The following is a 21665-nucleotide window of genomic DNA, read 5'->3' on the forward strand; positions in this document are numbered from 1 at the left end:
TCAAATGTTACATCCTGTACATATCTTGAATTGTATCCCTCCATTGGGTTATTGTGGGGGGGGGGGGGCTGTGGCTTCATCCAGGAGGCTGTTATTATTTTATTTGCTATAAGAAGAAGGGCTCTCAGAAGTTTTGTTTGGCCATTTTCTTTAAGGTTATCAGGCAATATCCCTAAAATAAAGTGTGATGGTTCTAACGGTATGTCTATAAATAAACATGTTTTAAATTCCCTTTGTATTTTTGGCCAGTATTCTGATAACTTTGGACATTTCCAAAATATATGTGTGTGGTCTCCCAGCTTGCCACAACCCCTCCAGCATTGTGCTGAGGTATTTCTCCATTTAGATGTTATGAGTGGAGTTCTGAAGTATCTCATTTTAATCTTCCATCCAAATTCCCCCTCAGTTAGGACGACTGGTTACTCTGTGTCCCTGCTCACACACACAAACAGTTTTAATAATGATAAATTAAATATAGACGAAAAAGCTCATAAGGTGAACTCAGTTTATTAAGTGGAAGTAAAATCATTATAGGCAATGTTTGTGCTTTATAAGTTATAATTATCTTTATTATAGTGAATGTTTCCACTGTATAAAATAATCTGTTCTTATTTTTTGTTTCCTTTGATTTATTGTTTGGATTAAATAAACTTAATAATGATATTAACAACACACGGAGGAATCACATTTTAGTGGAATTTTATATGAACTTTTCTCGGTCGTGATTAAACTGAGCTGAGAAACTTTGTCTGTTTTCTGAAAAACTTTCCGTCAGCTCCATCTGTCCAAACTCCCACCGTCCTCTGATACCGTGTCCTGTCCCGCTCTCGTCTCGTCCAATCACAAGTCTCCCTGGTAGTATAAAAGCTCCTCGCTCACCCAGACTCATCACAATCGCACCATGAACTTCCTGTGTATCCTCTCCTGCCTCGCCTTCGCCGGCGCTGCCTACGGTGAGTCCTTCACATCAGTCTTACTCTCAGCAGTTAACTATTACAACCAGCAGGGGGCACTGTGGTTATGGGATAATCAACTCTACGATTTTATACATTTGTATTTCTTATATTTTAATTATATACTAAAATACCTAACCTCTGAACTGACAACATAGAAGATTTAATTGAGGCTGTAATATACAACTTCACCATTAGATGGCACCCAGTCCAGTATACTGGTCCTTTAACTTGCTATAACTTATCATCAAGAATTGAAATGAAAATTTAAATAATCTAAATAAGTTACCTATAAAATATGGATAACGTTTGGTAGCAGCTCAAACTTTAACATCACTTAGTCAACACTGAAAGATTCACTTCTAATTTTAAACCAGTTTATTTGAGTTTTAAACTTTTATTGAACCAGTTGATCAAAGTGTCTTTTAGAACAAGCAGAAAATAAAGTCTGACGTTAAATCTTAGAAGTTGTAGAAAGTTTTCTCTTGAATCTTGTTTCTTTCTGATTTCATCTTCACATTCATGTTGTTCTTGTTGTTGATGATGTCATAATGATGTCACCAGGTTGCGGCTCTCCCGCAATCGCCCCCGTCATCACCGGCTACTCTCGTATCGTGAACGGTGAGGAGGCGTTGCCCCACTCCTGGCCCTGGCAGGTGTCCCTGCAGGTATGAACAGACACACACTCACACACACACACACACACACACAAACACACTCACAGTTGTGTAACTGAAGATGTGTGTTTCAGGACTACACCGGATTCCACTTCTGCGGCGGCTCTCTGATCAGTGAGAACTGGGTTGTCACCGCTGCTCACTGCAATGTCAGGTAACCGCTTGAATGTGTCTAAAACATCATAATGTAGTTTGACTGACATTTGAAACTTTAAAGATCATAAACTAACTCACTGCTCCCTTCACCCTCCTGGCCGGTGCAGGACGTCCCACCGTGTGGTCCTCGGAGAACACGACCGCTCGTCCACTGCTGAGGACATCCAGGTCATGAAGGTTGGCAAGGTAACTGACGCCGGCAACTTTTCATCTCATGTGGGGGGGGTTGGACTTCCTGTCTGTTTGCACCTCAGGACACTTTCATTTCCTCTCAGGTGTTCAAGCACCCCCGCTACAACGGCTACACCATCAACAACGACATCCTGCTGATCAAGCTGGCCTCCCCCGCCCAGATGAACATGCGTGTGTCCCCCGTGTGCGCGGCCGAGACCAGCGACAACTTCTCCGGAGGCATGAAGTGTGTGACCAGCGGCTGGGGCCTGACCCGCAGCACCGGTGAGATTTCCTGTGCCACAGCTCATGACCTATTGTTGTGAAGATCAGTGATGTTTGACGCGTGATGTGTTTGTGTGTTGCAGCTGCCGACACCCCCTCCCTGCTGCAGCAGGCCTCCCTCCCTCTGCTGACCAACGATGACTGCCGTCGCTTCTGGGGAAACAAGATCAGCGATCTGATGATCTGCGCCGGAGCCGCCGGAGCCTCCTCCTGCATGGTGCGTGTCCAGAATGACGCAGAATCAAGATGTTGTTCACATGTTGTTCACATTAATTTAATGATGTGTTGTGTTTGCAGGGCGACTCTGGCGGTCCTCTGGTCTGTCAGAAGGCCGGCGCCTGGACCTTGGTCGGTATCGTGTCCTGGGGAAGTGGAACCTGCACTCCCACGATGCCCGGCGTGTACGCCCGTGTCACCGAGCTCCGCGCCTGGATGGACCAGACCATCGCTGCCAACTAAGCATCTCAGAGCGTACCACTTTCTGTTTCAACCTGATCATCAATAAAAAACAGAAACTCTGAAACCATCTGTCTCTGTGTTCTGTGTCGCTCTGTACAAAGCTCTATGTCAGTATGTTAGTTTAGCTTAGCATCGAGCTTAACCAGTTACTATGGCTCTGTCCAGTGTTCAATACACATGACTGTCTTCTTTGATCAGTTAACATGTTCTAGGCATGTTTGCAGCAAGATTGTTACAATGTTCATATGTCGTCCACGTGGTCCTCATGATATTTTAAAATGATATACACAAAAAATATTGAACTGACATTTGGAGACAGACTTTGTCCAACAAGTCATTTATTACACAAACAGCACATTTCATACATGTCATGGACAGAGCATCCATTCAGGTGTTTCTCAGTTTGCACGTATCTGACAGTGTGACATCATCAGGTGCGTCGGGGGGGGCAGGCGTGGCCGACTCTGCGACAGTAGCAGATGGCGTTGAAGAAGCGACAGTAGCAGGTGTCACAGGGGTTGCAGCAGGGCAGCGGGTAACCCAGGCACGACTGCTGGTGAGGGATGCAGCGGCGAGAGGAGCGCATGGCCCGACCCTGCAGCTGCAAGGCGGCTGACGAGTCCTGGAAACAGGAGAATTCACTGCAGTCAGCATTTCTGTGCTGGAGCGTTCTGTGTCTTTAGATCAGTCGTACCCACCTCGTCGTAGGAGCCCGTGTCCATCAGGAAGTGGTCCTCCATGGAGTCGCCAGGCAGGAGGGCGGGGTCACGTATGGGCTCAGGGGCGTGGCCTCTTCCTGCAGGAGATGAGACAGAAAACAAATGTGTCTTGTTACCTGTCGTCAACTTAACTTAACTCGAACCACAGCTGTATAATCATTTGTAATAATCCGTCTCTATGCAGATGATTGTCTTCTTTAAAACTCAGCAACAACTGGAGGAGGAACATGGCAGCGTCAGGACAGGATGTTGAGCCTGAATGAGACTCAGGTCATGAAGTCACCTGAACAACGATCTGAACGAAGAACCTGTTCACAGAAAATCTTTATTCACACTGATAAGAACCACCATCTTTATGTGAGCGGAACCACAGACCAGACTCTGGATGTGGAACTGGTCTTTGGACCTGTTCACTGGATGTGAACCTGTTGTCCGGTGAGTCAGGTGACAGATGAGCTCTCTGATTGTACGAGTGTTACTGACCGATGTCGGACAGGTAGGAGGTGTCGGTGCGTCGGTCGTCGTCCAGCTGGATGTTCCCATGAACCAGGGAGGAGGAGAGATGCAGCAGGCTGAAGGACCAATAGCAGAGCAGCACAGAGCCAAACATTGTGTTGCTGTCAGAGAGAAGCTTCTCTGCTCTGAGCCGTCGAGAGGAGGAAACAGAAAAAGAAGATTTTAAGACTGAGACCAGTTGTATGAGATGTTTTTATTCTTAATCTTCGTAAAATCAACTACTTAATAATATGTTTTATTTTTAGATTTCTGTGTAATAATCTGAAAAGGTTCAGCGTTAAATTAATTTTAGTGAAATTATTCAGAAAAACTGAAGAATACAACAAACCAAAGTAAAAAATCACATAACTTTCACATTAGTATTCAGGTGGTCTTTTCATTTCAAGAATAAATCTGTACTTTTAAGAAAGAAAACATCCAAACAGGAATAATATATAATAATAACAATAATAAAATATGAATCAAACCATTAACACATGTTTGCGGTTTATAATTTTCTTTTAAAATGATTTTAGCTCCATGTCAGAACAACTGGTTTGTTGAGTAAGATGAATATGAATATAAAAGTACATCATCATCATTATTATTATATGTTATATCATTTACATCAAAAAGGTCAAATGTTCAAAGTGAATGAATGTGTATCAGCGAGAAAGTGAGGGACGAGAGACCATGACCCACACAGAGAGAGAGAGAGAGAGAGAGAGACAGAGAGACATAGGGAGACAGAGAGAGAGAGAGAGAGAGAGAGAGAGAGAGAGAGAGACAGAGAGACAGAGAGACAGAGAGAGAGGCGAAGGGGACTCACCTGTCGCTGGGACTGTGCTGTCTCACTCTTTGAGCTGGCGACAGGCCCTTTAAAGACCCTCTGAGAGGGGGGAGGTAACACAACCAGCTGAGAGGGGGAGGGGGTGAGGTGAGGAGGGTGAGGGGCATGGCCTTCATCTCTGCATCATTCATTCATTCAAAGGGGGAGGCTGTGGCTCAGGGGTGTCCTTATTACCAGAGGGACGGCGGTTTGATCCCACACTAACGCAAGATACAAGAACCAAAATCCCCCCCCACAGAGAAAGTGCTGCACATCGATGCACCGTGTGAATGTGTGTGTGTGACCGGGTGAATAAAGTGTAAAGAAAAGAGCGTTGAGCGGTCGTCAAGAGAAGATTGATATGAATACAGAAGATTCACACCCGGACCTGGTGGAGAAACCTCAAAAACAGATGAGCCTCAAAACAACTAAACAACAACAACAACAACAAAATAAACCAGTGACATCGTCAGAAGATGAACCAACGGACCAACGACAATGTAACAAAACAAAAATACAACGATGGCGTCAGAGGTCCAGCAGGCCACTGAATGGACGAATGACGGCGTGAGAGGACATACTGACCGAGGACAGCATTAGAGGACCAGTGGACCAAAGACAGTATCAGAGGACATATGGACAAAGGACGGCATTACAGGGTGAACTAACAAACAACAGCCTCAAAAGACAACAGGTCAACGAATGGATAAACAACAACGTCAGAGGACGAAGGGACCAAGCAGGAGTCGATGAGTCTTCATCAGAGTCATTAGTCTTGTGATTTGTCTAAAGGTTGATGATTTATTCTCATGTGTTTCCCATTCGATATTTATATAAATGTCTTAGATCTGCCCCCCCCCCCAACGGAGAAAAAGGAAATAGAAAGTTAAACTGAAACATAAAATCCATTTTGAATTGTGTAATTGATAAAAATGTTTATGATGATGATGATGATGATCTATGTCACTGTCACAGAATGTTCTTGTTTTTCCTTTACAGATGTTTTTACCTCTACGGTCAGTCTCTCTCTCTTTCTCTCTTTCTCGCTCTCTCTCCCTCTCTCGCTCTCTCACTCCCCCCCCATCTCTCTCTCTCCCTCTCTCTCTGTTTATTAGAGAACATTGGCTCAGATGCTTCAGCTGCTTCGTTCATGTGACTTTTATTAAGGTCAAAGTGCTGTTTCATTCAGCTCTTCGTCCTCAGTCTGGAAACATGGCGCTGATTCTCTGAACTGTGACGTCAGCGCGGCGCTCAGAACACACGACTGATTACAGGTCATCAGCAAGAACCCTCTCTTCATTTACGGGTTCTAAACGATAACATCAACTGCAACAACAAATCTCACACACTTCCTGTTTCCGCCCGAGCTATGTCTGTCCTGTGTTACCGTAGTAACAGTGTAAGATGGTATTGCAGGAGAACATTGGAGGTCGGTGTGGAGCATCAACTCTTATTGTGAAAAGCCTGAAACAACAAGCTGAACTGGGATCACTCTCATGAAGCTGGTTTGAAAATGGACAGTGGGAAAAGGTCGTCCATCTTTATTTTTCAGTCAGGGATCGTCTTTGTGTTCTTAACGAAGTCACACAGACAGACAGGGTACATGTGCAGTTATAACCTCTAGTGCCCCCTGGTGGTTTGACCGACTTGGACTGGACTTTCATTCATTGTGGACAGTCTTACCAAAACCTTTTCTACAACCCAAACCATTGCTCCCCTTTGTCTAAGCTTAATCTTAACCTAAACATGAGATTGATAAATGTCTTCATTTTATAGGGACTTTTTCCCCCATAAGGACAAAAGCTGGTCATGTGACTGTAAACAGATCGGGGTCCCCACAACAGACGTAATACCCGGACAACACACAGACACAAATGTTTGAAGATCTATCTAAGTGAGGACCAGACAAAATGTCCTTACTCTGTAGGTTGTAGGGTGATTGGTCGTCAAAAAGATATATGTACAAGTACTAGCACACAGACACACACACACACACACACACACACACACACACACACACACGCACACACACACACACACACACACACTGGTCTCTCTATAGCTGTGTCATTGACATAATGCACCCCCCCATCACAACTAAATGTCTTAAACAACCCTTTGACTTTGTGAGGACCAGATATGACACATCATGTCCTCACAATGATGGTGTTAACCTAAATTGACCTCATAACTATAGAAAGACAAGGACACTTTACACACACACATTAACACACGCACACCTCTCTCTCTCTCTCCCTCTCTCTCTCTCTCTCTCTGTGTCTCCCCATGTCTCTCTCTCTCTCTCTCTCTCTCTCTCTCTCTCTCTCTCTCTCTCTCTCTCTCTCTCTCTCTCTCTCTCTCTCTCTCTCTCTCTCTCTCCCGCCCCCTCTCTCTCAGACATCACTAACCGATCTCCTGTCACCATCTGAACCGGAAGTCAGACGGTGGCCGCTCGGCAGGTCGGGTTCGGATCTTTGCGTCATGGTGTTCGAGTCCCTGGTGAGCGACCTGCTCAACAGGTTCATCGGGGACTATGTGGAGAACCTGGACAAGTCTCAGCTGAAGATCGGGATCTGGGGAGGTGAGCCCAGCAGCTAGCTAGCAGCTACCGCAACAACACGCCAGACTCCGATCAGTAATGTCACAAATTAAAGTCCATCGCGGTCTGTACGTTAACAAACACTTCTAATCACGTATCTGAACGCCCTCCGTGGAACTACAAGACCCGTTGTTCCGTTCGGCGTCAATCATAACGACAAATTATCTTTTGTTTGGATGCAATTTAAAGTTTAGTCAAAGCTTCGCCCTGTGCTCTCAGGCAAAATATAGTGAGACGTCAGAGGACTCGAGCAGGATGTTGTGTGTTTACATGTGAAGTCTCGAGGGTCAGACGAGCTGTTGTGGGTCTGTGTGCTGCCGAAGTGCAAAACGGCTCTTTAGCATCAATGAAACTGCGCAGACTCATGTTTTCATCCATTAAATGTCACCTGCGAAACCATTCAGGTGAAATTAGAAGCAGTTCGAACGAGGTTTGGTGCGATTATCTCAACTGTCATCGGGCCAGAGGACACGTGACAACAAGCGGTCAACCAGTAAACACGAGGATGCAATTTGAACTTGTGATGAGAAACCACATCACGTTGAACTGATCTGAGAACAGAGTCCGTTTATTCAAGTGAATTATGATCTGAACAAACCAGAGAGATCAATTACATATATGGACCAGACAGAGGCGGTGTATCTAAATGTCTCATATCCGTGATAAGAACCGGGCTGTTATGACAGGTGTTTGTCACTGGTGAAACCTGATCAGCGTTCATACCGGAGTCACACCTGTGTCACATGACTGACAGCTGAATCCACCAATCAGCTCTGAGTTCCCAGCAGGTGGAAATCATCAGATTATTGATTATTACCATGAATTAAACTTCAGATTGTTTTTCACACAGAATGACAAAGACGTGTTGGACCAAGACATGTTACATGTACACTGTGGACACATGTTTATATGTTCATGTGAACACATGACTGCAACATGTAATGTGAAACAACAGAAACATGTTTCTTCTTCTTGTTCTTTAGGAAACGTTGTTCTGGAGAACCTGCGGGTGAAGGAGAACGCTCTGGTAAGTGACAGTGACTCTGTGGCGTTGGTGTGAAGCCTCAAGCCTCATCGTGGTCACAGATCATCGTCACCATCGGACGTGTTAAACACACAGACTTCTTCAGTAGCTCAGAGTTAGACGTCTGCTTCATTATGAACCCTCCCCTGACTGTACACCAGAGTCTTCTGTAGTCATGATAGGTTGTAGTTACAGCAGCGCCCCCTTCAGGCTGTACAGAAACCCAGAGGTTCAATTACTAAATATCTAGGTGATGAAGGCAGGTTATACCTAGACTTAATCTTCCCTCATTCTTTAGATTATTTATTAATGCACTAATTATTGTGTCTGTATTGATAACAGCAGTTTGTGTGTTTGTGTTTCAGAGTGACTTCGATGTTCCCTTCAAAGTGAAAGCAGGACAGATCGGTGAGTTCCCACCTACTCTGCATCTCCTGCTCTTTGTCTCAACACGTTCACTCTCTGATCAGTAGGTCTGATCAATGAATGAATAGAAACAGTCGAGCCTGATACTCGTTCTGTGTTTCAGGGAAGTTGACGTTGAAGATTCCCTGGAAGAACCTTTACAACGATGCTGTGGTCGCCACGTTGGATGGTCTGTACCTGCTGGTGGTTCCTGGAGCCAGTAAGTGATGCGATCACGTGTTTAAACTTCTGTCAGGTTGTCAGACACCAGATAAATCGACAGATATTCATGTCACACTCCCCCTGCACAAAAACCTGAAGACGGAGCTGTCTGGGTACCAGTTTGGATTATCCTAAATCACTCAATGATCAGAACGCTCGGGAGACTGATATCCCATCAAAGTTCTGTCCTTTCATCGTCCCCTGGTCACCATGGGAATTGGCCTGAGACCGGTCCCTAAAGGTGAAACAGGACCTGAAGAGGGTTCTGATGGGGTCCTGGTCTACCTCAGGGTCTTCCAGTTGGATATTTCAAAGGGAATAGTTCTGACTCGTATGTCATGTCCATGTCCAACTCAATCTAAAGACACATGAAGACTTGATTGACAAACTGTTCAACAGCAGGTCAACTGATCCAAGACCAGGACCGGATCCACATCAGTCCTCCTGAATCTGAGATTCATCACAGACATCAAACAGGAGCCAGTCCTGACTGGGGTATTACTTCAGTGATCTGCTGCTTCAGAACCAGTCAAAGCTAAACAGACTTGATGATCCTCCACACTCTGAGGCGATGCTCCACATCGGGGGGGGGGGGGGGGGTTCACTCCCACCTTGTTTTGTGTGGATTAACTTAATGAACAGTTTCTTTAATTTCCCCATTCAAACAATACAACATGCAAGTCAGACAAACAAACCAATCAGAGTCAAGTATGGGTGGCCGCAGGTGGTCATCACCCTCAGGACTGTCCTCGGACCGGATCATCTCCAGAGATGAGGGCTGGTAAAATCAATGTTCAAAATCTCAGGTTCTGATTGGCTGGTCTGGAGGCGGAGCTCATACATCATGTCTGACATTGTGTTATTTAGGATGGAGTGTGTTTTCTCAGGTGTGGTTGTGTGTGTGTTGCAGCTGGATCTCAGCTGGAATCGTGTCCGTATAACGGTAAGATTCAGGTTCTCAGGTGATGGTCCAGATCCTGTCTCTGTTTCCTGTCGTTAATCAAACATTACCCTTCACAATAAAAGACCTGAACATTGCATTGTTCGTCATCTTTCTCCTTCAAATTCAGACCTGAGGTTGATTCACGTTCACTGCTTTCCTTTTTAGGTTTTTGGTTTCTGTTGTAGTTAAGTGGTCTCTATTGGTTTCTGTTGTAGTTCTCTGCTTTCTATTCTGGGATTTGCTTCTGAAATATGTATTCACAGGGTCATGAGTAGTTCTCACTGACCCAGGAGGTTTTACTAGGTTCTGGTTCTGGAACAGTTTTCATTCTGTAGAATAAAAACCTGCAGCAGTGATGAGTACGAGGACACTGATCAGCATCCTGTTATCAGAGCAGGTCTGGGATCAGATGTGGGGCTGGTCTTGGCAGCAGTTCCATTTCTGTCTTTAGGTGTAGTTCTCTTTATTTCAACAGGTGGATCCGGTGGCCGGAGGTGACGGGTGAAGTAAAACATCTGCTTAATCCAAAACTTGACTTTTTGTTTGTGTTTTTTTTTATTTCAGCGATCAAGTTCGATGCGGCGAAGGAGGAGCGTCACCAGCAGGAGGCGAAGCAGCGAGAGCTGCAGCGCATCGAGGAGGCGTTACAGATGGCTGCACGCAGAGGTGAGACCCGCTGACCTCTGACCTCTCACTGACCTCTGACCTCTCACTGACCTCCTGTTTGTGCTTCCTGCTTCCTGTTGTTCTTCCTGCTTCCTGTTTGTGTTCCTGTTGTCGGACACAATGAAACACAGCAGACACACACAGTTGGAATGGATGCATGTATTAACTTTGTCTGTGCTGTTCATGCTGCGTATGATGTCAGCATCTCAGACTGGAGATCTGCTCTTCGGTCTGGAGAGTGTTGTTTACAAGGAGCCTCAGAACGGTAACACACACAATGACACACACAATGACACAATGACACATAGACATGTAGTGACACCCCACTGGACTGTTGCTACGTGATGACATCACACACTGTCAGTACCCTCACCTGCCTTGTCACACACTGTTGACTCATTACACTCACTCTGACCTTTGACCCTCACCTGTTGAAGGTGGGTTTCTGCTTCCTCTGTGTTTTCGGGCTTTTCTGTCACTAACTGTTGATTCTCTGCTTTTAACGCTGCCAAGTCCCAAAAGGATTTAAAAAGCATAAAAAGCACAAAAAAGGTTTGAAGAAGCTGAAAGGACTCGACAACAAATCAGGTGAGTTTTCACCTTCTGGATCTGACATGAGAGCGTCTGGACGGAGGAGACAGGTCTGCTGTCTTTTCTGTGGTCAGACACATCGGACATGCGTCCCTGGTGGGACACACGTTACCTCAGAGTCCAGGTCTCAGATTTCTGTTCAGGTCCTGGTCTCTGAGCGACTCTCTTTGTTTCAGAAAAACCTCAGGAGGAGAAAAAAGACACGTTAATGGAAAAACTGGCGACTCAGGTTATTAAAAACCTGCAGGTGAAGATCAGCAGCATCCACCTGCGCTTTGAGGACGACGTAAGTACTGATCCAGGTTCAGGTTCAGGTCCAGGTCCACGGGGTAAGACCCCAACTATAGTGACACTGTCTCATATGTTTCAGCTGTCGGACCCAGAGCACCCCCTCTCTGTGGGAGTGACCCTGTCCGAGCTCAGCCTACTGGTAACACACACACACACATGATCCACTTGTGATAGGTCTGGTGTTGACCTGTAATTCATGTTTTCTTTCTGTTCAGACGACTGATGAGAACTGGAAGTCGTGTATCCTTAACGAAGCAGCAAAGATCATCTATAAGGTGACAGACCTCACTTCATTTACCTGAGTTTCATCATGGGGTAAAGACAGAAGCTGATTGGTTTAAACGGGATAAAGACAGAAGCTGATTGGTTTAGAAACAGAAGCTCTGTTTGGTTACCTGTGTAACCCGATTTCTCCACATTGAGCCAAAAGCTTGTGTCCCTTCTGTCCTCTGATTGGATCGATTCCTGACGCCACACTGTTTGATGGTTTCAGCTCGGGCGTCTCGAGTGTCTCTGTGCCTACTGGAACGTCAACAGTCCCATATTTTACAAAGGATCATGGGAGGAAATTGTGGTGAGTTGTGATGTTCTAATGCAGCAGCTGGTTTCCACTAAAGAAAGTGAAAACTATTGAATGATTGATGATCCTTCTCTTCCTTCTCCTTCTCCTCCTCTTCCTCCTTCTCCTTCTCCTCTTCCTCTTCCTCTTCCTCCAGACTCAGTTGAAGTCTGGGATCAGCAGCTCAGACCAGCAGCTCCATCACTACCAATACAGTGAGTTTATGATTCCCTCACCAGTTTTTCTCACATTTAATCTTAATAACATTTGTTCAGTGAACATGTAGAAGTAACCAGTACACACCAGAAGGTGGCAGTATAAAAAGTAGATGGTATACAAGTTTGCAGTAACACAATACATCTTCAGTTACTTCTACAGAAAATCAGTTATTCATTAACAGTGAGTTATTTATTAATATTTGACACATCCTGTTCTCTGATTGGTTGATTTGTTGGTTCTTCTGTAGTTTTCAAGCCGATCTTTGCTTCGGCTAAAATGTGCATCAACCCAAACGCGGAGCTGGAGCTGAAAACCCCGAAAGCAAAGCTCCACCTGGAGGTTCAGAACATCGCCCTAGAGATGACCAAACCACAGGTAACAGACACAAGAGACAGTTAATGTGTCTTTGTGTGTGTGTGTGTGTGTTTGTTTGTGTGTGTTGTCTGAGTTTCTCCTGTCTGTTTACAGTACCTGTCCATGGTGGATCTGCTGGAGTCTATCAACTGTATGGTGAAGAACGCCCCCTACAGGAAGTTCAGGCCTGAAGTCTCTGTTCACAAAAACACCAAACTCTGGTTAGTTTATTGTAACTCATCACTCAGAGGAGAAAGTGTTTTCATCTCAGCGACCCCCACAGGCTGCAGTGGGAATGACAGTCTCAACAGACCCCCCCCCCCCCCCCCCCCCCTGAGTTCCCTTTGGTTCTTCACATGTCTCGCGATTCACGAGGACACTCAGTTTGGCCTGACATCAAAGTCTAACTCCAGTACCTAGATCAGTGGAGCGTCTTCAGGAAACTGTGACAGTGATGAATCCTATTTGAGATTTCCTGCTTCAGCTTTGACATGTAGTTTCTCAGACCGACCAGTAGGGTGTGTTTGTGTTCTCAGGTGGAGGTACGGCCTCGACAGCATCCTGGAGGTCCACATCCGGCGCTACAGTCGCATGTGGTCCTGGTCCAACATCAGACTCCACAGAGAGAACCTGAAGAAGTACAAGTCCGTCTTCAAGACCAAACTGAGTCAGGGCAAGTCCAGTCCGGACACAGAGCGACGCATCCAGGTGCAGTACAAAAAATGACCACAAGGGTCTGATCCTGTACGTAAACGCAGTCAGTCTGTCAGAAGATCTGTCTCCTTTAGAATCTTCACCAACACAACGAAGTGGAGACACTCAGAAAACAACAGTGATGAGTTTATAAATCATTTTTAACTGTGAGACATTTTCAAACTAAAGTTCTCTGCTGCTTATGAAAATAAAGGTTTATCTAGAAAATGAACCTCTCTGGATCTGAACCTGTTTCCTCCAGGAGCTGGAGAAAGTTCTGGACGTGTTCAACATCACTTTGGCTCGACAGCAGGCTCAGATGGAGGTAAGCTCCGCCCCCCACTGAGACACAGGTCCAGTTTAACACTGAACACTTCAACATGTGACTCCTCCCCCCCAACAGGTGATCAGGTCCGGGCAGAAGGTGGTGGCGAAGAAAGTGACGGGGGGGCAGAAGCAGGGGGGAGGTTTCTTCGGCAGCTTGTTTGGGAGAAAGGCTAAAAAGGAGGAACAGGAGCAGGAGGAGAGCAAGGACACGGAGAGTAAGTTCTTGATCTGAAAAGGATTCATTGGGTTCAGAAACTGAAACTAAGAGTTCGTTGTGTTCAGGTTCAGGACTCGACGAACTCATGACGACTGACGAGAAGGAAAAACTCTACTCGGCCATCGGGTACAGCGGCAGCTCCCACAGCCTGACGCTGCCCAAGCAGGTAGAATGTGTTTCCATGTATTGACTCTCTAGCGCCACCTTCAAGACAAACATCACTCTTTGAATGTGCGTGTGTTTCAGTACGTAGCCGTGGTCGTCAGCTTCCAGCTGTTGAGGACGTCGGTGACTCTCAGAGAACTGCCGGACGTCCCAGAGATCCTGAAGATCCAAATGATCGACCTCAGCACCAAGATATCTCAGAGACCTGGAGCTCAGGCCATCAGGTGGGCGTCTCCAAGCCGGGGCCAGAGCGCCATGTGATAAGATCACATGATCTCTCCATGTACTACATGTTGTAGTAAACACATTTCCACAGGCGTAAATATTTAACCCTCTCTATCATCCTGCAGGGTGGAGGCGGCTCTGGAGCACTGGTATGTTACTGGTTTGCTGCAGCAGGGGGCGATACCTTCTCTCATCGCCTCAGTCGGAGACTCCTCCTCGTCTCTGCTCAACGTCGTGTTTGAGTTGAACCCAGAGGAGAGCGCCGCCGACCAGCTGATCAGGGTCCAATCACAGCCGGTGGAGATCATCTACGACGCGGTAAGAGCAGATATCACATCATATGTGTCTGATCTAAATCTGTCAGTGCCGATTGGTTCTGCTCCTTGTTCTGCTCCTGGTTCTGCTCCTGGTTCTGCTCCTGGTTCTGGTTTGATCCCTCTGTGTCTGTTTGTCCTGTAGCTGACAGTGAACAGCATGGTGGAGTTCTTTCAGACGGGGAAAGGTGTCGACCTCGAGGTCCTGACCTCGGCCACTCTCTCAAAACTGGAGGAGATCAAAGAGAAAACAGCCACAGGTCAGTTGGATGTAAACAGCCGTTGTATTGATGAATTGTTCCGGTGTGTTTCTCAGGACTCTGACGGGTTTTGGTTCTGGTCTCTGCAGGTTTGTCTCACATCATTGAGACCAGAAAGGTTCTGGACCTGAGGATTGACCTGAAGCCGTCCTACCTGCTGATCCCAAAGTCTGGCTTCTACAGCGACGAGTCGGACCTCATCATCGTGGACTTTGGCAGCTTACAGGTCAGTTCTGTTCTTATTTGATTCTGAATGAAGTTAAGTGTGTAGTTAAATGTGTAGTTAAATGTGTGTGTTTTCAGTTGAACAGCGTGGATCAGAGCAGCTTTAGTTCGTCTTCATCGTCCTTCTCGTCTCTAGAGGAGATCATGGATCGAGCCTATGAGAGATTCAACGTAGAGCTGAGACGAGTCCAGGTCCTGTACAGCAAGTCAGGTACACACACGCACACACACACACACACACACACACACACACACACACACACACACACACACACACACACACACACACACACACACACACACATACGCAGGTGTGTGTACATTTTCTGAGTCCAGGTGTGAACTGGTTCCAGGTGAGGCGTGGAAGTCGGCTCGTCTTCAGGGTTCCTCACTTCAACACATCCTCCAACCGATGGACTTCACCCTCCACCTGGCGAAGTGCATGGTGGCCAAAGACGCCAGGATGCCCAGGTAACACTCACCTGTGGACACCAGCCACTACACTGACTCTGAATCCCCCCCCCCCCCCCCCCCCCCAGCCTGACTCTGTTGACTCACGTGTGATTCAGGTTCAAGGTGTCTGGGGAACTGCCGCTGCTTCATGTAAAGATTTCCGATCAGAAAATCCAGAACGTTTGGGAGCTGGTCCAAAGCATCCCCCTCCCAGACATGGGCTCCTCCCCCTCCACCCCCACAGAGAAGGTACAGTTGGTAAAGTCCAACAATAATAGCCATGAGGGGAAGAAGTTTGATTGACAGGTGACTGCAGCATTGATGTCACCATATTTGGCCGTACTTCCTTCTTCAGGTTCGGTCATTGGCTGACGTCAGAACACGAGCGCTCAGCCTCCCCCCCGCCCTCCTGGACGCCATGGAAACCGGTTGGTGCTTCCTGCATTGTGATTGGCTGCACATGTTCCTGTAGTGACTCCACGTGTGCTCCTGTTTGATCCTTTCATGTTTCTCAGACTCTGATGAAGACGTCAGTGAGAAGTCGACTGATGAAGACCTGCAGCGCTCGGCTCTGGAGGAACTGATCGACCTTCACTTCCAGTTCGAGGTCAAAGAGGTGCGTTGGGCTCCTCTGTCCCCGGGTCAGTGTCGGCCATGTGGCTCGGTGTAACGGGGACCTCTGGTGGTGTGTTCAGGTGCTGCTGGAGCTGACGCGGCAGGAGGACGAGGAGAAAACCGTCTTGTCCCTCAGTGTCTGTCAGCTCGGGGCTGAAGGGAAGAGGCGGAGCTTCGACCTGAGCGCCACCTCATACCTGCGCAGCGTCACACTGGACTACTGTGGAGGTCCGAACTTTAACCAGTGTTTGTTATCTGAATGTCAAGAAGGTGGAGACTGCTGAACCTAAACACGTTGTGTGTGTTGTTGTTGTGTATTTATGTGTGTGTGTGTGTTTCAGACGACAGGACTCGTCCTCTCCACCTGATCAGTTCTTCAGAGCAGAAGAGTTCAAACCTGCTGAAGGTCGAGTTCATCAAGGTGAGAATCATCCAGTCACCTGTTCACCACAGAGTCACATGATCTCAGGTGGATCAAGTGTGTGTGTGTGTGTGTGTGTCTTTTAATGTGTGTGTCTGTGTGTGTCGTCCTTCAGGCTGACCCCAAAGGTCCGAGCTTCCAGACTCTGTTCGACAACACTGAGCAGACACTGAAGGTGAGTGGAGGAGCTACACAATGAGAGCTGCTTTACTTATTCTTGATTGTATTAATTTCTTTCAGCTTCAAAGTTGTTTCATGACTTTATTTCTTGTTTTCTTTGTGATCTGTGTTGAGAGATGAATGAGGAGACGTTTTTCTTCCTGTCAGCTGATCACAGCTGTTTCCTTCCTGTTCTCAGGTGGAGTTTTCCTCTCTGGACTTCCTCCTTCACACTAAAGCTCTGCTCTCGACCATCAACTACCTGAACAGCGCCCTGCCGTCAGATCTCAGCACCGCCCGGGACCGAGACTCCAAGAAACAGGTGGAGAGGACAGGACCGGGACGGACAGGTGAGTGACTGTCAGCACCAGTGTGTCAGAGCGTGACGTCCTGAGAGTGACAGTCTGTCTCTGCTCCGCCCACAGTGTCTAAAGGAGTCAAAGATGGCGGCGTCTACAGCTTCAAGCTGTTTGCTGTGTTGGGTTGTTTCCACGTGGAGGTGTGTGACGACCGCTGCAGCATCGCTGACATCAGAGTCCAAGGTACAAACATCATCAACTACACACTGACCTTCATGAAGCTCATCGACTGAACCGTGCTCGCTGTCGCCCCCTGCAGGAATCGATGCGTCAGTGTTGGTGCAGGCGAAGGAGACCGAGGTGTTCGCCCGACTCCGAGACATCGTGGTCACAGACGTCAACCTGAAAACCGTCCACAGGAAGGTGTGAGGACCGACATGGTTCGATTCCCATCACGCCGGTGTGCGTGATGATGTCACGCCTTCTCTGACAGCTGATTGGCTCTTGTTGCAGGCTGTGTCCATCATGGGTGAAGAGGTGTTCAGCTTCAAACTGGTGTTGTGGCCGGGGGCGACGGAGGGGGACGGCTACAGAGACATGTCCAAGGTGGACGGGAAGGTCTCCATGCGTCTGGGCTGCATCAACATCGTCTACCTGCACAAGTTCCTCATGTCGCTGCTGGTCAGTAGCTTTATCTATTAATACATAGAAACAAGGAATAATCTACACACAATACTTTATATACAAAAACACATTAATATATTCACAGTGTTGATTATTTTCACATATATTCAGCATCCGTTGTGTTTATTGAATGTTCTGTATTTGTCTCATATTGTCTCTGTGTGATGTCAGACACTTCTATTAACTTTCATCTAGATTCCCAACAATAACCAGGTGGGATAATATTTTTAATTATTATCGATGGTAATAACAAACAAACATTTTATTCTGTAAAAACTAAACTGCCTTAGAAGTTTTAGGTTTCATTAATAATTAACGATCATATTTCAGATGTTATCACATCCTTCTTTGCCTCATAATCAGCTGATCCTGTGATTGGTTAGCAACCAGAATAAAATGTTAACTATATAACATTTATTCTATTGTTTTCATTTTGTAACATCAATGTTTCCAAATTACTTCCTGATTAGTTCAGCTCATTTCCTGTCTGAGTGATGCCAACAGGATGTAATAAAATAGAGGGAAAATGACGACAAACTGGAAAATGAAAATCAGGAAGATAATAAATAGTTAACAGAATCTTTTAAACAGAACTTTATTGTGAAAGTGTTTGTTTGTCTCTTTCCTGTCTCATGTTTCTTGTCTTGTTGATGTGTTTTGTTCTTTCAGGCTTCTTTTTGTTTTCAGTACTCGTCTGCTGATCAGGTACAGCTTCCAGCACGAGCGCTGACCTGCTGCATCAAACCTTCAGCTTTAGCTTCACTGCACCGTCACTTTAAACTCCATCATGATGAATAACATGCAGAGTAACCTGTTTGTCCTGAGGGAGGCGCTAGAGGAGAAAGTCCAGGTTTAACAGGATCTACTTTATCTCTGGGTCTCGACCCCGCGGCTGATTTGCACTCGTTGACTCTCGTTGATCCGTCGTCTGTGTTTTCATCTGAGACAAAACTTTTTCTGCTGCAATTCAAACTCCTGTCGTTTCGAGACGTTTCCTTTTAAAATCAGTTTTTTTCGATTTGGAGAATTTAAAGTGAAACTGAGCAACAAGAATCCAGCAGTCATCTGTTAACGTGTTTAAATCATCCCTCAAAAAAAGAGACACTGAAAGTTTAACTCCACCCGGCTGAGACTGTGAGAAGGTAAAAACAAACAAAGTCACATTTGATTGGCTGAGCTCAGATGGAGGGATGAAGAAAGAAAAGATGAGGGAGGGCTGCTCGTGTTCATCTCCTCATACGTGCTGTTCATCTCACACAGCTGCCATCACTCACCCCCCCCCCCCCAGCCCTCAATCACATGACCTGCCTGTGTGACCTCACTTCCTGTTCACCTGACAGATTTGAATCTGTTTGAACTTCATTTTTGTTTCATAAACTTCAACCTGTGAACATAATGAGACAAATCAGGTTTCAGATTCAGACTTGATATTTATTATTATTATCTTATGATTATATTATATATTCTCAGTGGAACTGGAGAGTCAGAGATCATATTCAACCTGTGAGTCTCATGTTTCCTCTCATACACTTTGTGTAAATGTAGAAATGATTTTATTTGAGGTTCACATTTTTCCTCTGAATGTTTATGAGACAGAAATGAACGCCCCTCATCGACTCCCTCTCCTGCCTCATAGTGTTTCTCTGAACGTCTCCATCTTGTCCCTCTGTCGTCGTCTCACTCCCGGTTTCTTTGTGTTGTTCTTAAGATGTTTGTAGACAACTTCCAGACGGCTAAAGAAGCTCTGAGCGCCGCCACGGCTCAGGCAGCAGAGAAGGCGGTGTCCAGCGTTCGGGACTTTGCCCAGAAGAGCTTTCGTCTGTCCATGGACATCAAGCTGAAGGCGCCACTCATCATCATCCCCCAGTCCTCCACCTCCCAGAATGCAGTTGTGGTGGATCTAGGTCTGATCACGGTGGAAAACAGCTTCTCTCTGCTTCCTGTTGAAGGTTTCTCTCTGCCGGCCGTGGTGGAGAAGATGAATGTGAAGCTGACGCAGCTGAAACTCTCCAGGTGAGTAAATCAAACACACACGTGCTTAAAAACTCAGTCACACCAGAGAGAACTCGCCTGTGAGGTGACCTTTGACCTCTGACCAATGACAGAGCTGGATGATGCTCCTAGCCAGTTAGCATCTTACCTGTTAGCAGTTGTTCACTGACCCAGGGAGATGCCATGACATCATCATGACTCAGAATAATATACTATAATGTTCTTCCACAGGTGGGAACCTTCTCTTGAATAAATGAATGAATAATATTGAATACATGTTTCTTCTTTATTTAGAACCGTTCTGAGGCCGGACTCCTCTCAGCTCATCTCCTCAGACATCGAGATCCTTCAGCCAATCAACTTGGAGCTGCTCGTCACCAGGAACCTCGCAGCTTCCTGGTTCACAGAGATCCCCGCGGTCCAGGTCCAGGGAGTCCTGCGCTCGCTGGACGTACGTCTCCAACCTTCTTTTAGAAACTGAGTCAAACGATTTGGGAACGAGACGATAGCGTTTGTCTTTCATCTGCTTTTTAACAACGCATCACAACCTACGTTATCTCATCTCTTATGCGAAGCTAAGTCATTACTGAGCTAGCTTGAACGTTGACCAATGAAAGAGCAGTGATGACTCATCTGTGACGTCTGTGTCTGTGTTTCAGATGAGTCTGAGTGAGGAAGACCTCGGCGTGCTGATGAAGATCCTGGTTGAGAACATCGGTGAAGGAAGCAAAGAGCACGACATGGACGTCAAAAGTCGGGCGGCTCAAGGTGACTCAGGGTGCATTATGGGAAATCTGGGCCACTGACTCTGGTGATTATCGTCCAATCAGGTGCTGACCCTTGAGAAACTGTGCTCTGCCTCCTCAGAGAGGGCGGTGCTTGCTGAGCAGCAGGTGGAGGTGATGTCACCACAGTCGGGATCTGCTGTGACCCCGCCCACCATTGGAGGTCCAACTGAAAACATCATCAACGTCCTGCTGAACTTTGAAATCAAAGAGGTATGACAGAACATCTCTGTGCTTAAAGAACCTGAGAAGGACCCTCACCAGGTTCTGAAGCTGCTCTCTGCTCCTCCATGTTCTCAGGTGCTGTTGACCCTGAAGAAGCCCAGAGAGAAGACGGAGACGCCCTTCCTCGTCCTCCACGCCGCTCACCTGGGCATCGACACCAAAGTCAGGAAGTACGACATGTGTGCCACCACGTACATCAAGAAGATCACCATGAAGTGCCTGGAGTTCAAAGGTCAGAGCCGTCTGTGACCTCCTGTAGCGTGTCCACGGTCACGCAGGCGCTCATCACTTCCTGTCGTTTCAGACTCGAGTGGCGAGCCGCTGTGTCTGGTCAGCTCGTCGGTGGAGTCCGGAGCCGAGCTGCTCAAAGTGCAGTACTTCAAGGTGATGACATCAGACCGCTGGGATCACATGATCAGAATCAGAGAGCTGACATCATTGGTTTTGACCTTTGACCTGTGTGTGTTTCCTCAGGCCGATCGTTCTGCACCAAACTTCTCCACCAACTACAAGAACACGGAGCAGATGATGAATGTGAGCTGAACGCACACACACACACACACACACACAGACAGACGTACACTGACACACACACACACACACACACACAGACATACACTGACACACACAGACGTACACTGACACACACAATGACATGCTGACTGTGTGTGTATTTATATGTGTACCTGTGTCTCTGATTCTCCAGGTGACCTTCACCTCTCTGAACTTCCTGCTTCACACTGAGGCTCTGCTCTCTGCCATCGACTTCCTGTCCACTGCCCTGATGTCTGACAGCATGATGTCCTCTGAGAGAGACGTCAAACCAAAGACAGACGAAAAGACGCCTTCTGCCAAGTCCAGTCAGTACAACACACACACACACACACACAAACACACACACACCTCATGTTCACCTGGTATTTAGGTCCGATCACTCTTTTCTTTGTGTGAATGTGAGGGACCTGCTTCTCAGCAGACGACCTCTGACC

General features: G+C 46.7%; 3 protein-coding genes across 3 annotated transcripts in view; 2 read left to right on the plus strand and 1 right to left on the minus strand.

The window, feature by feature from the left end:
• The first annotated feature begins 891 nt into the window (after positions 1 to 891).
• LOC128445484 (chymotrypsin A) lies at positions 892 to 2765 on the plus strand. The gene is made up of 7 exons (XM_053428194.1): positions 892 to 953; positions 1518 to 1621; positions 1705 to 1784; positions 1894 to 1972; positions 2062 to 2242; positions 2326 to 2459; positions 2540 to 2765. Exons 1-7 carry the CDS (start codon positions 902 to 904, stop codon positions 2699 to 2701), a joined length of 792 nt encoding a protein of 263 aa, XP_053284169.1. The 5' UTR covers positions 892 to 901; the 3' UTR covers positions 2702 to 2765.
• Positions 2766 to 3131: 366 nt separating this feature from the next.
• Positions 3132 to 4042, minus strand: agrp (agouti related neuropeptide). Its single transcript, XM_053428307.1, has 3 exons — positions 3904 to 4042; positions 3400 to 3497; positions 3132 to 3323 (listed from the first exon to the last, which is right to left on the minus strand). The coding sequence occupies exons 1-3, from the start codon at positions 4028 to 4030 to the stop codon at positions 3132 to 3134; spliced, it is 417 nt and encodes a 138-aa protein (XP_053284282.1). The 5' UTR covers positions 4031 to 4042.
• A 3081-nt stretch (positions 4043 to 7123) lies between these two features.
• vps13c (vacuolar protein sorting 13 homolog C) overlaps positions 7124 to 21665 on the plus strand; it is a 32440-nt gene continuing 17898 nt past the window's right edge. The window contains exons 1-40 of the mRNA XM_053428316.1: positions 7124 to 7325; positions 8327 to 8370; positions 8733 to 8775; positions 8897 to 8992; positions 10502 to 10603; positions 11371 to 11480; positions 11565 to 11624; positions 11701 to 11760; positions 11979 to 12059; positions 12202 to 12259; positions 12511 to 12638; positions 12732 to 12838; positions 13154 to 13325; positions 13573 to 13635; positions 13714 to 13852; positions 13920 to 14020; positions 14101 to 14243; positions 14370 to 14562; positions 14704 to 14818; positions 14908 to 15044; positions 15122 to 15254; positions 15397 to 15514; positions 15613 to 15745; positions 15852 to 15924; positions 16012 to 16112; positions 16192 to 16381; positions 16453 to 16532; positions 16648 to 16707; positions 16891 to 17041; positions 17117 to 17233; positions 17310 to 17413; positions 17504 to 17671; positions 19383 to 19687; positions 19961 to 20117; positions 20326 to 20434; positions 20534 to 20664; positions 20752 to 20908; positions 20981 to 21060; positions 21151 to 21210; positions 21383 to 21536. Of these exons, the coding sequence (XP_053284291.1) occupies positions 7226 to 7325; positions 8327 to 8370; positions 8733 to 8775; positions 8897 to 8992; positions 10502 to 10603; positions 11371 to 11480; positions 11565 to 11624; positions 11701 to 11760; positions 11979 to 12059; positions 12202 to 12259; positions 12511 to 12638; positions 12732 to 12838; positions 13154 to 13325; positions 13573 to 13635; positions 13714 to 13852; positions 13920 to 14020; positions 14101 to 14243; positions 14370 to 14562; positions 14704 to 14818; positions 14908 to 15044; positions 15122 to 15254; positions 15397 to 15514; positions 15613 to 15745; positions 15852 to 15924; positions 16012 to 16112; positions 16192 to 16381; positions 16453 to 16532; positions 16648 to 16707; positions 16891 to 17041; positions 17117 to 17233; positions 17310 to 17413; positions 17504 to 17671; positions 19383 to 19687; positions 19961 to 20117; positions 20326 to 20434; positions 20534 to 20664; positions 20752 to 20908; positions 20981 to 21060; positions 21151 to 21210; positions 21383 to 21536 (4633 nt within the window). The 5' untranslated portion in view covers positions 7124 to 7225. The remainder of the gene's footprint in view (positions 7326 to 8326; positions 8371 to 8732; positions 8776 to 8896; positions 8993 to 10501; positions 10604 to 11370; positions 11481 to 11564; positions 11625 to 11700; positions 11761 to 11978; positions 12060 to 12201; positions 12260 to 12510; positions 12639 to 12731; positions 12839 to 13153; positions 13326 to 13572; positions 13636 to 13713; positions 13853 to 13919; positions 14021 to 14100; positions 14244 to 14369; positions 14563 to 14703; positions 14819 to 14907; positions 15045 to 15121; positions 15255 to 15396; positions 15515 to 15612; positions 15746 to 15851; positions 15925 to 16011; positions 16113 to 16191; positions 16382 to 16452; positions 16533 to 16647; positions 16708 to 16890; positions 17042 to 17116; positions 17234 to 17309; positions 17414 to 17503; positions 17672 to 19382; positions 19688 to 19960; positions 20118 to 20325; positions 20435 to 20533; positions 20665 to 20751; positions 20909 to 20980; positions 21061 to 21150; positions 21211 to 21382; positions 21537 to 21665) is intronic.

Source organism: Pleuronectes platessa, chromosome 1 (assembly GCF_947347685.1).
Source record: "Pleuronectes platessa chromosome 1, fPlePla1.1, whole genome shotgun sequence".
NCBI lineage: Eukaryota > Metazoa > Chordata > Actinopteri > Pleuronectiformes > Pleuronectidae > Pleuronectes > Pleuronectes platessa.

Excerpts from the sequence above, each read along its gene's own strand:
- LOC128445484 (XM_053428194.1), top strand. The coding sequence starts at position 902 with ATGAACTTCCTGTGTATCCTCTCCTGCCTCGCCTTCGCCGGCGCTGCC. Across the intron at positions 954-1,517 it reads CTTCGCCGGCGCTGCCTACG|GTTGCGGCTCTCCCGCAATC; the intron begins GTGAGTCCTTCA and ends TGATGTCACCAG. Across the intron at positions 2,460-2,539 it reads CCGGAGCCTCCTCCTGCATG|GGCGACTCTGGCGGTCCTCT; the intron begins GTGCGTGTCCAG and ends TTGTGTTTGCAG.
- agrp (XM_053428307.1), bottom strand. The coding sequence starts at position 4,030 with ATGTTTGGCTCTGTGCTGCTCTGCTATTGGTCCTTCAGCCTGCTGCAT. Across the intron at positions 3,498-3,903 it reads CTCCTACCTGTCCGACATCG|GAAGAGGCCACGCCCCTGAG; the intron begins GTCAGTAACACT and ends CATCTCCTGCAG. Across the intron at positions 3,324-3,399 it reads ACACGGGCTCCTACGACGAG|GACTCGTCAGCCGCCTTGCA; the intron begins GTGGGTACGACT and ends TCCTGTTTCCAG.